This window comes from Rhipicephalus microplus, chromosome 2 (assembly GCF_043290135.1).
Source record: "Rhipicephalus microplus isolate Deutch F79 chromosome 2, USDA_Rmic, whole genome shotgun sequence".
NCBI lineage: Eukaryota > Metazoa > Arthropoda > Arachnida > Ixodida > Ixodidae > Rhipicephalus > Rhipicephalus microplus.
The window spans coordinates 291,136,138-291,150,239 of NC_134701.1; the positions used below are offsets into that span (position 1 = coordinate 291,136,138).

At 47.7% G+C, this 14,102-nt stretch overlaps 1 protein-coding gene across 4 annotated transcripts in view; it reads right to left on the reverse strand.

Moving 5' to 3' along the window:
* Nup98-96 (nuclear pore complex protein Nup98-96) overlaps window positions 1-14,102 on the reverse strand; it is a 263,228-nt gene that overhangs the window by 90,581 nt on the left and 158,545 nt on the right. For 3 of the 4 annotated variants that reach the window (XR_005110629.2, XM_075882250.1, XM_075882252.1), the window contains one exon: window positions 1,712-2,128. Coding sequence is in view for 3 of the 4 variants with exons in the window: in XM_075882250.1 (XP_075738365.1) it covers window positions 1,712-2,128 (417 nt within the window). In the remaining variant the exon portion in view is untranslated. The remainder of the gene's footprint in view (window positions 1-1,711; window positions 2,129-14,102) is intronic. The other variant, XM_075882251.1, reaches the window with a different exon arrangement.

A 14,102-nucleotide genomic window follows, 5' to 3' on the forward strand; every position in this document is an offset into this window, starting at 1 on the left:
ATTTAGCCTCCAGCTATGATATTCAGACCGTATAAAACACAATTTTTTTTTTCATAAGAAGATAGCTTGCAAGAACGATTGCGGCAATGTCGGGAAGTTCTTAGCTATCATTCTATAACTGAAGATGGTTGAGTACAGTGTCCAACACGTTTGGTGTGGAATGATCTACCATGACTGCAATAGGTGGTAGTGCCCCGTTTCAGTGTTGTAGCCAGGGTTGCCACACTGGGCCAATGCCCCCTTTCCATAGTTTTTTTTTGCCATGGCATATAAGCATAAAATGAAACTGGACCACATCCACCTCCCCTACTGTTTAAGGAGGAGCCCCACCTGAAGAATATTTCTGCCTACCCCCCTGTCCCCTCTGCAGATTTAAACAGTATTCCTAACATCTCCATTGTATGCATTGCTAGAAATTTATTAAGGGGGTATGCGGTTCTAAAATGGTGAAAAATGACCAAAAAGTCAATTTTTCGAAAGTCCAATTTTTTAAATTTTTGTTCCTATACATACGTGTTCTGAAATTGTGAACGCTAAATTCCATCAATAAATAGGTTAAAATTTGTTATATAGTCACCACAGGAGTCACGAAACACCCCGCGAAAGGTAAAATTTGTTCGAACTTCACACAGGCGCTGCCGTTTTGAAGCCGATTTCTTTGTGCGCATTTCGCCAACCTTCAAAATGGTGTCACATGAACGGAACGGCTGCCCTCACCCCTTTTCCGAAGCCCCCTTCCCAATCACTCAATGGCTGGAATGCACATGCGCCAGGCGTGCCCCCCGTTTCTCACTTCCCATTGGCTGATGCGGCCAAGATGGCTGCGATTTTATTTTCCTGGTTGTTTGTCGGTCGCTGCATCCCGTCTTGCGCGTCTTCCAACTTTCGGGGGGGGAATCCAAAAAATCCAACTTTTGGGGGCGAATTCGTCCGAAAAATTGGTCGAAAAAATGCATTAACCCTATGGGAACCCTGATAGTGCACTTTCGAAGTCCGAAATATCCAACAAGTCCGAATTTTTTGGAGTCCGAAAAATCGGTCGGCGACTGCTAAACACTTGCAAGAAATTTTGTGCCAATTGTCCATGCAGTGGCTGATGACGATGAGAAATTATGGCTGTAGTGGGTATGTGCCACAGTTTATAGGGAAACAAGAACAAGCTTTTGTAATGGGTTGGAGCATTGGACGGCCCACTCGTTATGCTAATCGCATTGTGCGACGACTAGTTGTTCTTTCGCTGTTTTTAAACGCTTTATAAGTCGTATTAACACGATTGCTTTCCCGACATCAAGCCTGCCAACAAGTCACAAACACCGGTGTAGCTCAGTGGTAGAATACTGGGCTGGCACCCAGCGGACCTGGGTCCGAGCCCCACTGTGCCATTGGTGCAAGGTTTTTTTCTAATTTCGCGCGATGTGGTTACAGACACTGGCGGCGGCGGCGAACAACATGCAACGGCGCGTGACCCGAAAAGTGACCTCATAACAGCTTTCGCAGTAAAATAAATTGCAGATTTGCAATCAGCATGAAAAAACTACCTCATATAGTGGGGTTTAGTTCAGATTGAGCCAAAAATTTAAAAAAGGTTTATAGGACCCACATCTCCCAAGGTCTTCCTAAAATAACAAAAGCATTACTCAGCAGTGAGTGTGCAAGTATTGGATCATTGGTGTGGCTATGACCCAAGCCAGAATGCAAACTAGAGGCTTACCATCATCGAGAATTCCGTTTAATGCTTTGCCCACGTGAGTCAGCGTCCAACGTGGTCCCCAGCCACACCGAGCACGATAGCCAGCCACGCAAGCGGCATCCGCCAGCATATGCTGGCACTCGTAGGACAAAGATTGAGCCAGGGGCACAGGTTCCACGTCGATGGGAATCACCATGGGCTCTGCAAGTGTGCGATTCCGAAGCATCTGCTCAGCAGCTGGCACAAAGCCTGGACTGCTGAACGAAGATGTGAGAAGGTCACTGTGAGCTGTTCTCACAATGCCTGTGGGGCACTGGCTTGTATCTCCTGGCAGTGGAGCGGCACCAGAAAGGACGTGAGAAGGGAGGAACTCCGAGAAGGCCTGGCTCACATTTGGTTGGGAATAGGCAGCCGCAGCAGCACGACAACGGGATGCTGCTGTGAAAGTGTAATAGAACTGGGTGAAAAGAGGGCTTCTAACAGCGACCACTTACCCCCAAAATTTTTGTCACATGGTAATGCAATCACTTTTTTTTAACTGACTCATCAAGTTTAATATGCCAATGCAATACAGCAGCTATTAAAGGGGCCCCACAACACTTTTTCCAGGTAGTCAGTAAAGGAGTGTCTTGTTTTCGAAATTCACCGACTGCCGGAAAAATTTGAATTCTTCCATTAAGAGGGGACATGGTGTGTGGAGATATTTTCTGTATTTGTGGACCAAACACGACGAAAATAAACATGCTTGTGTAGTTTCTCCTGCTGATTTCAAAGATGCAAAAATTTTCATTGTAGGTCAATTAATTTAGAAGACACACAATGCTGCCACTCTATTGTTTTCAAAGACAATAGAAAAGAAAGTACTTATCAAAAAGTAAATATTATTGCATAGCTAGACAGTGCAATTAGGAATCAGTGCAATGCTGCAAGCAGATTTCAAATTAAAGAAAAACTAGTGATTCTGCAGATGTTGAAAGTTGAGGAGTCATGACATGGCTATCACATACGAAGAAATTTAATACCTTCTAAATTTATATGGACAGAAAATGGAAATTCTGCTCTCAGCACTTTGCAATACACAGATTGGGCTTCACGTTAATGAAAAAATTATTGCTCTACCTGTTCTAGATTCCAAGATAACGACCCGACAAACTTGTAAAGTCACCAAAAAGCATGTTTTCAGAAAACTGAGAAAAAGGAATAAAACGCATTCATTTACATAGCTGCACTTGAAAATGCTCAGTATGCACCGGGCATGTAGTCCTTTTGACTATGAGTCACTGTGTGGCGCTTTTTCAGGGACTGGTGCATGTTCTCTGTTGCTTGTTGCTTCTTGACTGATGCTGCCGTGCGCCGTCGATCCTTTTCAGCCATGTGGCTGCGGCCAGGGCCTTTGTGTTTTGCAATCAAGTTGCGCAAAACAGTGCCCATACGCTTTTGGACATGATTAATGCAGTCATCTTTTTTGACCTGGATATACTCATAAACCTTATCTTCTTGTAGCGCAAGGTAACTGCGGCTGTCCCCGTCGCAAAGCACTGTGGTATAGCGCAGGTTGTGCCGCTCAAGTGACCTCCTGACCTCCTGAAGAGGATGAGGGCAGCCTCAACCTCCATTTCCCCAGCCTTCTTGTCCCTGTTTTTCTGACACTGGTGATGTTCCTTCCACGCTGCATAAGAAGGGTCACCTTCCTTTGGGCCCGACTCGCATCCAGCACAAAAGTTGCTCAAAACACTGAAGTCAAGCACCAGCCCGCTGAACAATTCTATGACGGTGCCGAGACCGGTATGCGACGAATGACCGCGAGTCATCCATGACCCATCAAATGACACCTCGATGTTTCCCATGTGGCCTATATTAAGTTCAGCGTAAAGTTCGCGAACCAACCGCGCGCAGTCGCTTGTCAAATTGCGCGCAGCACGATCGGCCGCGGGTGCCAACTTCGTCTTCACGTAGTGTTGCCACGTTTTTGTGTGAAGACCCCAACAGCTGATGCCTATCAACGAGAACATATCAATCAGTGCGGTCTGTCTGTTCCCCGTTGCCTTCATGGCATGCGCGACCAAAACCTTCACAGCAAAAGGTTTCATGTGTTCATCGCTATGTACGCGCGGCGAGCTCCACAATGACGCAGTCTCCCCACAGGTCGAACACACAAAACGCAACTTCACGGTGAGTCCGAATTCCCGGTCGCTGCGGACAATCTGCAGTTCTCCGTTGCATGCCTTGCACTTTGCAAATGCCAACAAAGCGCTGTTCAGTGTGTCCAAATCTATAATTGTGAACGTGGTTCCATCAGGCGGCCGAGCTGCTTCATCGGCACCGTCAACCACGAATGCACGTTTCTGCTCCGTCGCTGCAGCGGACGACAACTCCGATAACCTATCTTCAGCTTTAGCTCGCTCCTCTTCCAAGTCAGATTGTTGCCAATAGATAGTATCTAGACGCACGCGACCGCTGCTCGAAGGCTCTGCGGCTGACGGACTTTGCACAGGCTCCGTGACAACTGATGTGGTAGCTAGGCCTTCCGTGGTAGCGTCGACGACTTCGACATGGCTCGCGGAGAGTGTAGCGTCTCGGAGGTTTTGCTGTATCACGGAGCACTTCTTGAAATTCACTACTAGCGTACTTCGCACCTTTTTTGCACCAAACTTGTGCCGCGAGCGTAATTTGCGCTCAGGATTTGACATCGTGAAGCTTCTCCACTGATGCAGAAACAAAATGGCGCGCATGGACGCGCGCCTCAATACCCAGAGCAGACGAAGCTAGGAGCCTCCACCAATAGGGAGGCAAGCTCAACTCACGTGCGCAAAGTAGCGAATAGGAAGGCGCTCTGATACTTCTTTTTGCCGCTCATTTTATAATCTGCCAATGGTTGAACGGACCCATTCTGGCGGAAATTTGAAGGCGAAAAACGGCTCTCTCAAATGAGACCAAGCGGGCCGCGCTGGCACACATGAAAGGGCAGGGGTGCGTCACGAAAAATGTGCAATTTCAACGTCGATTTCGGCTCAGATTTAGCTAGAAAGCGCCGTATGAAGGGGCTTAGTGGCTAAAATAATGATATTATAGGCATGAAATTCACGATGTAAGTGCACTAGTAGCTGTAGATTTCAAAAATGCAATAAAAAAACGTGTTATTTTGCGGTTTTTCGGTCTCCACAACCCGTGTCCCCCCTGAAGAGTGGAGTTACAAATATTAGTCGCACACTGCAGCTGCTTTCTCTCTTCTCTGATTCTGGCAAATGTTGTGGGGGTGCTGACACCCCCTGTAAAGTTGTTTGCGCTGCGTGGCGCACGTCTCTCGCCCAAAAGTCGCATTTCGTGTTACAACCACCGGGCGGTAGGTGGCGTGTTCGTGTTGAGCACCACTATCATCATCATGGTGTAGTGCCGGCGGTGACCCTTGGCGGAAGGCAAGCTTTGGTGGCGGGCGAGAGTTGAGTGAGCCTCTTCTGCGCGTGGTGCTTGCCACGAACTGTTGTCTCTAGTGTGGATCCTCGGCGCGTGGCACCGCGGGCTTGCGCATCGGGGCCCTTGTGGTAAGTCAAGCGTTGGCGACGCCGCCTTGGGTGTGTTATTGTGTTTTGTCAGGTTACCGTGTGTTTGTCGTGTTATTGTGTTTGTCATGGAGTGTATGGTAATGTTATGGAGCAGATGGCCTAGTGTGTTCGTAACGTTTGATGTATTGATTCGGCGGTCGATATCGTCGTTCTGAAATTAGGTAAATAAATGTATATGTGTTCTTTGGTTTGTACCGACCGCGTCTGCTGTGTCCTTTCACTCCAAAAGCGTGGCGTGGCGCGCGCTCGCCATTTCAAAAACCCAACAGTGGCGCTCAACGTGGGGCCCTTGGAGTATCGGCCGACAGTTTTCGCGGTTCGGTACAAGCTTTTGATAGAGTTGAGGAGGAATAGGCCTAGGGGTGACTTCATTGCTAGCGTCAGCAGTGTGCTTTGTTGAGAAGCGAGGAAATCGTTTTGTGACGTGTTTGAACTTGTCGACAGGATGAGTATTTATTTTTTTTTGCTCGCAAGTGATTTTTTTGTTGTTTGATTCGTTTTTTTAAGAACGTTGTTCCATTGGCACGAGAGCCATGCAGTCTGCATCCTGCGGTGAGTAAGGCCTAGAGCACATGGATCGTAGGCTAGGCCCGAAGCGAGTGAGTACGGAAGCCTCGTGGGTGGTCCGATGGTCTGTAAATAGCTTCTATCTCTTTTGGACTCAGGGAGCCGGGCGTCATTGCTGTCTTGTATTGCGGCTCGACGCCGGGGCAACATGACACCACTCGGGGCGGTGGACGCCGATCGCTCAGTAAGCTGCTGTGTGCGGCGAGCGATAGGGCCACCTCACAGAGTAGATGTCTCCTCGCTGCTGCCTCTTCTGCGCCTAGGCTGGGTGCTGTGTGGATGCCGGTTGTTGCCAAGCGACTCATTAGGCCTAAGGCTCTGCGCAGCACGTGGCACAACCAGGAAGATCGTGGCGTCAAGGTGTTGCATGTTGCTTCCCTCACTTTTTTTTTATCTTGCGATGCACGAGTTAGCCAAAAGTGATTTTTTTTATTTTGATGGGCGTCTCGGCCGTCGACGATGTATTAGCTAGCAGTATTGACTATCGTACCACGTGGGCGAGAAGCCAAAGCTCCCTTCCCTAAGCCACAGTTAATTCAGTGGAATAATTTTAGGCACGCGATTGTGACTTTGGTGGCCCCGAGAACAAGACACACATGTTCTGAGTGCCAGCATAGCTATTGCCAGTGATAGACGCTCTGAAATCCGACTTTGGCACAGTTTAATGCAATTTTCGTTGATATTATCAGGATGGCACAGTAAACCTGATTTGGCACACTTCAGCGCAGTTGGTGCAGCAGTGAAATCCCTGCGATGTGCATGTTTTGCAATGCTCATAAAAGCACTCATAAATTGGTAGTAGAGCTTCGGACACAGGTACTGGCAACTTACAAAGAAGCCTCAAAGTAGGTTCCCATTTTTCCCAGGTTCTGCATTGTCCTAGCGCCAAGAATCTGGACAGTCAGAATGACAAGACGACCTCTTCCTGGTGGGTTAAAGTTTGCAGTAAGATGGAAAAATACTTGCAGGAACCAAATATGTCAATTATAAAAAAATGATTATTTTTGTTACTTATCGGTCCCAAAACCAGTCCGCCCCCTTAATAGCACTAAAAAGTGGGATGCAAGGAACATGCAAATATTGGAAGTAATCAGGGCTGATCGTTTGCAGTGCCGGCTAGTTTGTGGCTTCAAGGATTATGTTTTCCCGCAATACCTGCCTAAATTTTGCCGCAAACACAGAGGAACAGAAGGCCTTGTTGCTGCTAGGGAAAAAAAAAAAGATAGAAAGCACTGTCATAATCAACAAAAATGCGCGCCTGCAGAAAACAAGATAAGCTTCACTGCAATACAGCAGTAACACGCAGGCAGCATATTGTCTGCTCCTCGCTTCGTCAACACACCACGATGTGACCATTCACCCATTATTTTTAGTAAAATAAAGGATTTAATAATGGCCAGTGTTACGGAATACACGATAGGTTTAGCCCAGAAAACATGATCATTGAAGCTTTTGAATTTAGTTTTCAGAGTAGGCATTCCAGGCAAGAACTGCGCCAGCAGTGCAAATGCATGAATTCCTGGAGCCACCGGCAATCTGAGGTTTGCATACATCGCGAATTCTGCCATACTACCCTTTATTAAATTTCGTTACAATCCCAAAAAGAGTGGGTAAATCATGACGTGCTGACATGGCGAAAAACATGCGATATGCTGCAGTGTGTCACCAAAGTGTAACAGTGAAGCACACCTTGTTTTTTTTTGTTTTGTTTTTTTAGGGGCGAAGCTCCTTAGAGGCCAACTACGGCGATTTTTCGAGGTCAGTGGATCTCAATAAAATTCACTGACTACGTTCATTTGTACCTTTGTGCCATTCATACCAAATTGTAGGCTTGAGAGTTTCACAGATTCTTTTAAAATGAATTTTATAGCTTGCCTCAAAGCGCTCATTTCGCTTGCCATTGATTGATGATTGATTTGTGGGGTTTAACGTCCCAAAACCACCATATGATTATGAGAGACGCTGTAGTAGAGGGCTCTGGAAATTTGGACAACCTGGGGTTCTTTGACGTACACCCAAATCTGAGCACACGGGCCTACAACGTTTCCGCCTTCATTGGAAATGCAGCCGCCACAGCCAGGATTTCATACCGCGACCTGCGGGTCAGCGGCCGAGTACTTTAGCCACTAAACCACGGCGGCGGGGCTACCTCGCTTGCCAGAATTAGTGGAAACATTGTGTGTGTGACTCAGAGTTTTGCTTGGCGGAAGTGACAAACTGGTGTACCAGTGCAGCGTCTGCTTGCCTGCTATGAATTGTGTGGGTTTGGCCGGTGCTTCCTTGGTTAAGCGTGCAATTTCCTTTTCCGTGTTGGTGGGCGTGCGATAGATGCCAAGTGGTGTTGCGCGATGAGCCACACACATTTCGCCATATATTCACCATAACAGCGCAAGCGTTTTAGCCGATCGCCGCTGACGACGTGGACAAGTAGTGCCATCTGGTGGGCATTAATGTGCAATCAGGCAGGTTCCGCCAGCATCAGCAAATCTTTACGTCACAAGTAGAAGTGCACTCGGTTGGGTTTCAGTTTTACTAATATGGTTTTTCAGTAATTAAAAATTATTGTCAATTTTTTCTAGCATTTCAGTTATCGGGTGCGTGAGAAGAGTGTCTAAGAAGCATAAAAGCACCATTATCCTGACATGGTCAAAAAATCGCCGGAGTTGGTCTTCAAGGCGTGGGGTCTGTCCATCCTCCGATGTCCTACGTAGCCACCGGTGGCACATACTCGCTCTAGAGCGAGTATGTGCCACAGGGGATGCGAGAGGGGAGATGGTGGTACTTGGAGTGTTCACTAGATGGACGCACAGAGGGATGCATGGACAAACAGACAGACTTGCAGACAGACCAACGGGAGGAACAGGTGGAGGGACGCGCGAAGCGGGTATGTGCCACAGGGGATGCGAGATGGCGGTACTAGAGTGTTCACTAGATGGACGCACAGACAGACAGACAGGCAGACTACACAACAAACAGAAAGATGGACTGACGCACGGACGGGCTGAAGAACGCTTCACCCCACTCATCATCATTCGCTCTGTGGATATGCTGCGATTTTTTTATCTTTTTCTGCTCTGTAAGTAGTGAGGCTGGGTCACTTAAGTTGCTACTCATTAGTATCACTACAATGCATTGTCGTGTGGCTCCTAAGGGCTGTCGTTTTTGCGGTGCGGCGCAATCAAGATGGGGAATTGGCACATGGCACCTAAAGTTTTCAAATGAACCGGACCTGTGCTGACTGCCGCTTCAAATGATCTGCTCAGACTTACATTACCAAATACAGGACCGCAAAAATATTTCGAATTAAGTGGGCTTTTGAAGTAACCGAGTTCAAATAAATGAGGTTTTACTATATACTCCACTCCGTGTTTTTAAGCAAGATATTTGGGCGTACTTGGCATGTTAGCATTTGGTTTCTTGGGGCACCTTTGATAAGACGAACTCCTGACAGGACTAACAAATTATGGTGGTCCCTTCGAGTTTGTATTACAGGGAATCTATTGTACTTCAATTTCTGAATAATTTAATTTTGAATTGAGAAAATTTGAATACTGTGAAATTCATTTGAATACTCAAAGCATTCAAATATTTGCACAGCCCTTTGACTCAAAATACAGAAACTTTCATTGCAAGCACTCAAGCAACTGCTTGGAGAATAGTTTTGAATACTTATGCAATGTAACTGCACAATGACAAGCTAGTTTGATCTCCACACACAGTAAAACCTCATTAATTCAAACTCAGTTATTCCGAAATCTCGCCTGACTCAAAGTATTTTCACAGTCCGTTACTTTGCAATGCAAGTTTGAGAAGACAAGCAAAAAATCTTGGGTGCCGTGTACCAATTTCGGATCCCGATTTTGCTGCAGAACCACGGAAACGACTACCCCTAAGAGCCACTAGGCAATTTACTGTAGCGATACTACTGAGTGGCAGCTGAAGCCCTCCAGCCTCACTACTTCCAGTACAAAAAATGAAATTATCAAAAAAAAAAAAAAAACGATTTCGTGATCAGCTGAAGAGTGCACCTGCAGAAAACAGGATGTGCTTCACTGCACCACAGCAGTAATGCACGGGCAGCTTATTGCATGCTAGTTGCAACAACAGCGCCTCATGATTTACCCAATCTATCCAGGAATAAAAAGAAATTAATAAAGGACAGTCTGGCGGAATTCGCATTGTATGCGAACCCTTGAATGGCTGTTGCTCCAGCAATTGGCATACCTGCACTGCTGGTGGCTGCAACAACTACTTGGAAAACTCGGTTCAAAAGTCTGAATGGCGATGTTTAGCAGCCACAACACATCGCGAATTTTGTCACACTGTTTGTCATTAAATTCTTTATATTACCAGAAAGAATGGGTGAAAGGTCACATCATGACGTGCTGATGCAGCGAGGCACAGGCGACATGCTGCCCGCATGTCACTACTGTGTTACAGTAAAGATATCTTGTTTTTCATAGACATGCATTTTAGTTGACTTTTTTTTTTTGCAGTGGCACCAGCAAGGCCTGGCATTTTTATTTGTTTGCGGTAAACTTGTGACCAGGTATTGCTAAAACACATAGCCTTTGGAGCTACAAACAAGCTGGCACAGCAAACGACCATCCCTAATTAGTTTGAATAATTTCAAGTTCTTTGCATTGCACTTTTTGTATGTTTTGTTAATTAAAAGATTTCTCATGGTTCCAGTGACTTCTAATTAACGAGGTTTCACTGTTTATGATTCTATACTATGGAATCATAAACAATACTATACTTCACTGTCTCTTGACACCTTTTTTTTTTACTGTTGCACGTAACGCATGGTGCACAAAGCACCACATTTCCACCACACATAAATATCAGCAGTGCATTAGAAGAAAGAAGCTACATTGCATAGTACAATGGAATCCCGGTTTTACGTCCCCCGGTTTCACGACGACCCGCATTCTACGAAGGATTTGTCCCGTTCTGACGAAATCCCCATAGACGCAATGCATTAAAAACCTCAATTATCTGACGTCATTTTATGCCAGACCCGCGTTTCACGACGATCCACGCGAAGCGAGGGGACGAAATGGCGAACAAAAGGAAAGCGCTGTGGATGTGTTTTGCCGCACCAGCAGGAGCAACCTTTCGCATGCCGAGCGCTCACCTGCACCTGCAATTCACCTGCAATGTGAAAGCCGCGTAAAAAGGCACGGTTGCGGTATTCCCAATTCTTTTTACCCTTTTTGAACGACCATCTCTCTTTTGCTTTCGTCGTGCAAGGGCGTCCAAAGGATTTTGTCTAGGGAAGGCTAATCTGTGTAGCATCTTAGTTGAGGGGGGGTAGGGGCATCATTACGATGTAATGTAAGTAATCTAATTTAATGCTTCATTATTAGGACTTACACGAAAGCGCATCTCAAAACGATGCCTCGTGCCTTCAGCAGTGCAGCTGTCATCTGCTATTAACAATAACCATTGATAAATGAATGCATCGCTCCCGTTACGGCAGCTTCTACGGCGATGTGCATAATTCTCTGAATGAACTCGCACTCCTGCATCCACAACCCGCCGACGCAGCTCCATGAGTGTCTTCTCGAGCACGTCACCTCCGCGTACAATACGGCGTACCCGCTAACGAAGATGCACGCGCTTTCTCGAACACAGAACCATTGGACACTCAACACACTCCGAGAGGCAGCGGACACTAACGAAAGCGGAAGCACCGTCCCGCCGGCGCCTATTCGCGGCGCCTTTCTTCCTCCTCCATGCGCGACACTAAGGCACACAGCATATACGAAAGGCGGCGCCAGGCGCCAAGAGGGTGTTAGCGCCGACCGCCAGCCACGTGGTATGTGCGACGTAATATGGCAGCTTCACCACGAAAGCCAATAGAAAAGCACTTCACAAGAGTCCAATGACATGCCTCTGAAATGCGAACTTTTCTTCTGCTCCTAGCTTTCGAAAGGGGTCAGTTTAATAGCTCAGGAGAGTCAACTAGGGCACCGTGGCCTACTTTTCACACTTTTTTCTGGGAGTGCACGTGTTGTCCACGATCGTATCGAACGGCTACGCAAGATGTCACAAAAGCGTACAGGTACAGCTTTATCACTCGGCGAAAAGCTGAAGATCATTGAAGAAGCGGAGAAGCGGCACGGAGCAACAAAAGCATGTATTGCCCGGGAGCTAAGGATAGCGGAGTCTTCATTGAAGACTATTTTGGCTAACAAGGCTTCGATTCTTCACAACGCAATCAAGTTTGGACTAAAGCGGAAGAATGCAAAAGAAGGTGAACATGAAAATTTGGAGAAAGTGCTGGTGAAGCGCTTTAAGCGTGGAGCTCTGCGATGAATATTGATGGCGCCATTCTCAGAGAGAAGGCCATCCTCAGAGAGAAGGCCGACCTTGAGGCGTTGTGCCTGGGCATCAACGAATTCAAGGTATCAAACGGGCTGGATCGCTTCATAAAGCGCAATAATATCATCTTCCGCCGCTCCTGTGGAGAAAGCTCCTCTGTGGACATTTCCACAGTGCAGGAGTGAAAAGGGTCACTGCCGGCCTTGATTGCAGAATAGAAAGAAGCCTTGCCACATTTTTAACACGGATGAAAGTGGCATACTTTACCACCTGCAGCCCGAGCAGACACTTACTTTAAAGGGTGACAGTTGTCATGGAGGGAAGCGTAGTGAAAACCACTTGACGGCCTTGTTCTGTGCCAACGAGGACGGTATGAAAAGCTGCCGGTGCTCGTAATAGAGAAATTTGGCAAGCCACGGTGCTTCAAAAATTTGCGAACTCTGCCTTGCAGGTATGACTTGAGCAAAAAGGCGTGGATGACGTCCGCTATATTCACCAAGCTACAGCAGTTAAACAACAAAATTGGTGCGAAGGCGAGAAAAATTCTTCTCTTTATGGAAAACACGCCATGCCGCCCACCTGACACGACCTGCCTGCGGAACATTAAGGGGGGGACGCGGCCTTTGAAAACCGAAAAATCGCGAAAAAGTCGATTTTTGGCAAACCACATATTCAGGCAGTATGTGTCATAAACTACCTTTTCTGTAAATATCAACGTCTAATTCGTCGCGAAACCATTTGAAATAAAGTTTAGAACATGCCGCGGCGGCCCTCGAGCGGCGCGCAAGCGCTCAAAATACCCCAACTTGGCGTGATCGCAGTTTCTCGACCGCTCGACGGAGCGCCGCCATTTTGGTGTTGTTTTGTTTGTGAATTCTTGCTCTTTCTTTCCCCGCCACCTGCGTCGCCGGCGGCAGCGCAGGAGAGGAGCAAGCCGCTCATGATTGGAGGGCTCGCAAGAGCTTTTAAGTTTCCCGCGGCTGAGGCGCGCAGCTGGGATTGGGCGAAGCGCGCGCTCCCCAAGGACGCGAGGGAGCCCATGACTGCCATTGGCTGCTGCGCGCGATGACGTAGCGCTCTTGCGCATAATGCGGCCGATGCGGCCGCTCGTCTGCTGCTTCTCCGTCCGGCGTCTTTGTGTTCCGCTCGCTTCCGTGTATCGTTGCAGCCGTTCGCATACTCTCCACGTTTCAACTGTCTTCAAAACGATTTTCAACCGTCTTTACGCGACGATTTTCAACCGTCTATACGAGACCGTTGTTGTGTTCGCTCACGATGCGCCCAACGAAAAAGAAGATGCTACAATCGTTCGGTGCAAGGAAGCGAGCTATGAAGCTTGTCCGCGCGGCGAGGCTCTCCGCTCGCACGTGCGCCGACGGTGATCGCGCCGACGGTACCTGTGGGGCAGCTTCTGCTTCATCTACGCAAGAGAGTGGTCACATCGACGCGCCTAGCAACGGGACTCCTGCTCCGCCGGTGCAAGAATTTGTCGTTACAAGTGCGCCTGGTGTCTCGTGCTCATCGACAGTGGCTTCCGCATCTTCTCTTTCATCGGCCTCGAGTGCGATCGCGTCGTCAACTGTGCATTTGCGAACAAGTTTCCTGACGTGCGAGGAGAAAGAGGCGGCGGATCAACAACGCGCTGCTGTGCAAAGAGAACTTGGCGCTATGCCAGCGACGGAGCGGAAATTTCAGGCAATGGAGCGCGATCATGAAGCTGCCACCGCTACAAGTGAAGTCGAAAAATTTTTCCTTGTGCAAATGGATGCCCTAGACGACCTGCTATCTCGGACCCCGTGCCACCGGTGCACCGCGATTGGGATGAAGGTACGAGGAGGCACCCAACTTGGACTTGCTGCAAAGCTTGAGCTAGTATGCTTGCATTGTGGAGTAGTTTCAAGCTCATGGAGTTCATCTCGTCAGGATGACACAAAGGCCTTTGATGTGAATGTAAG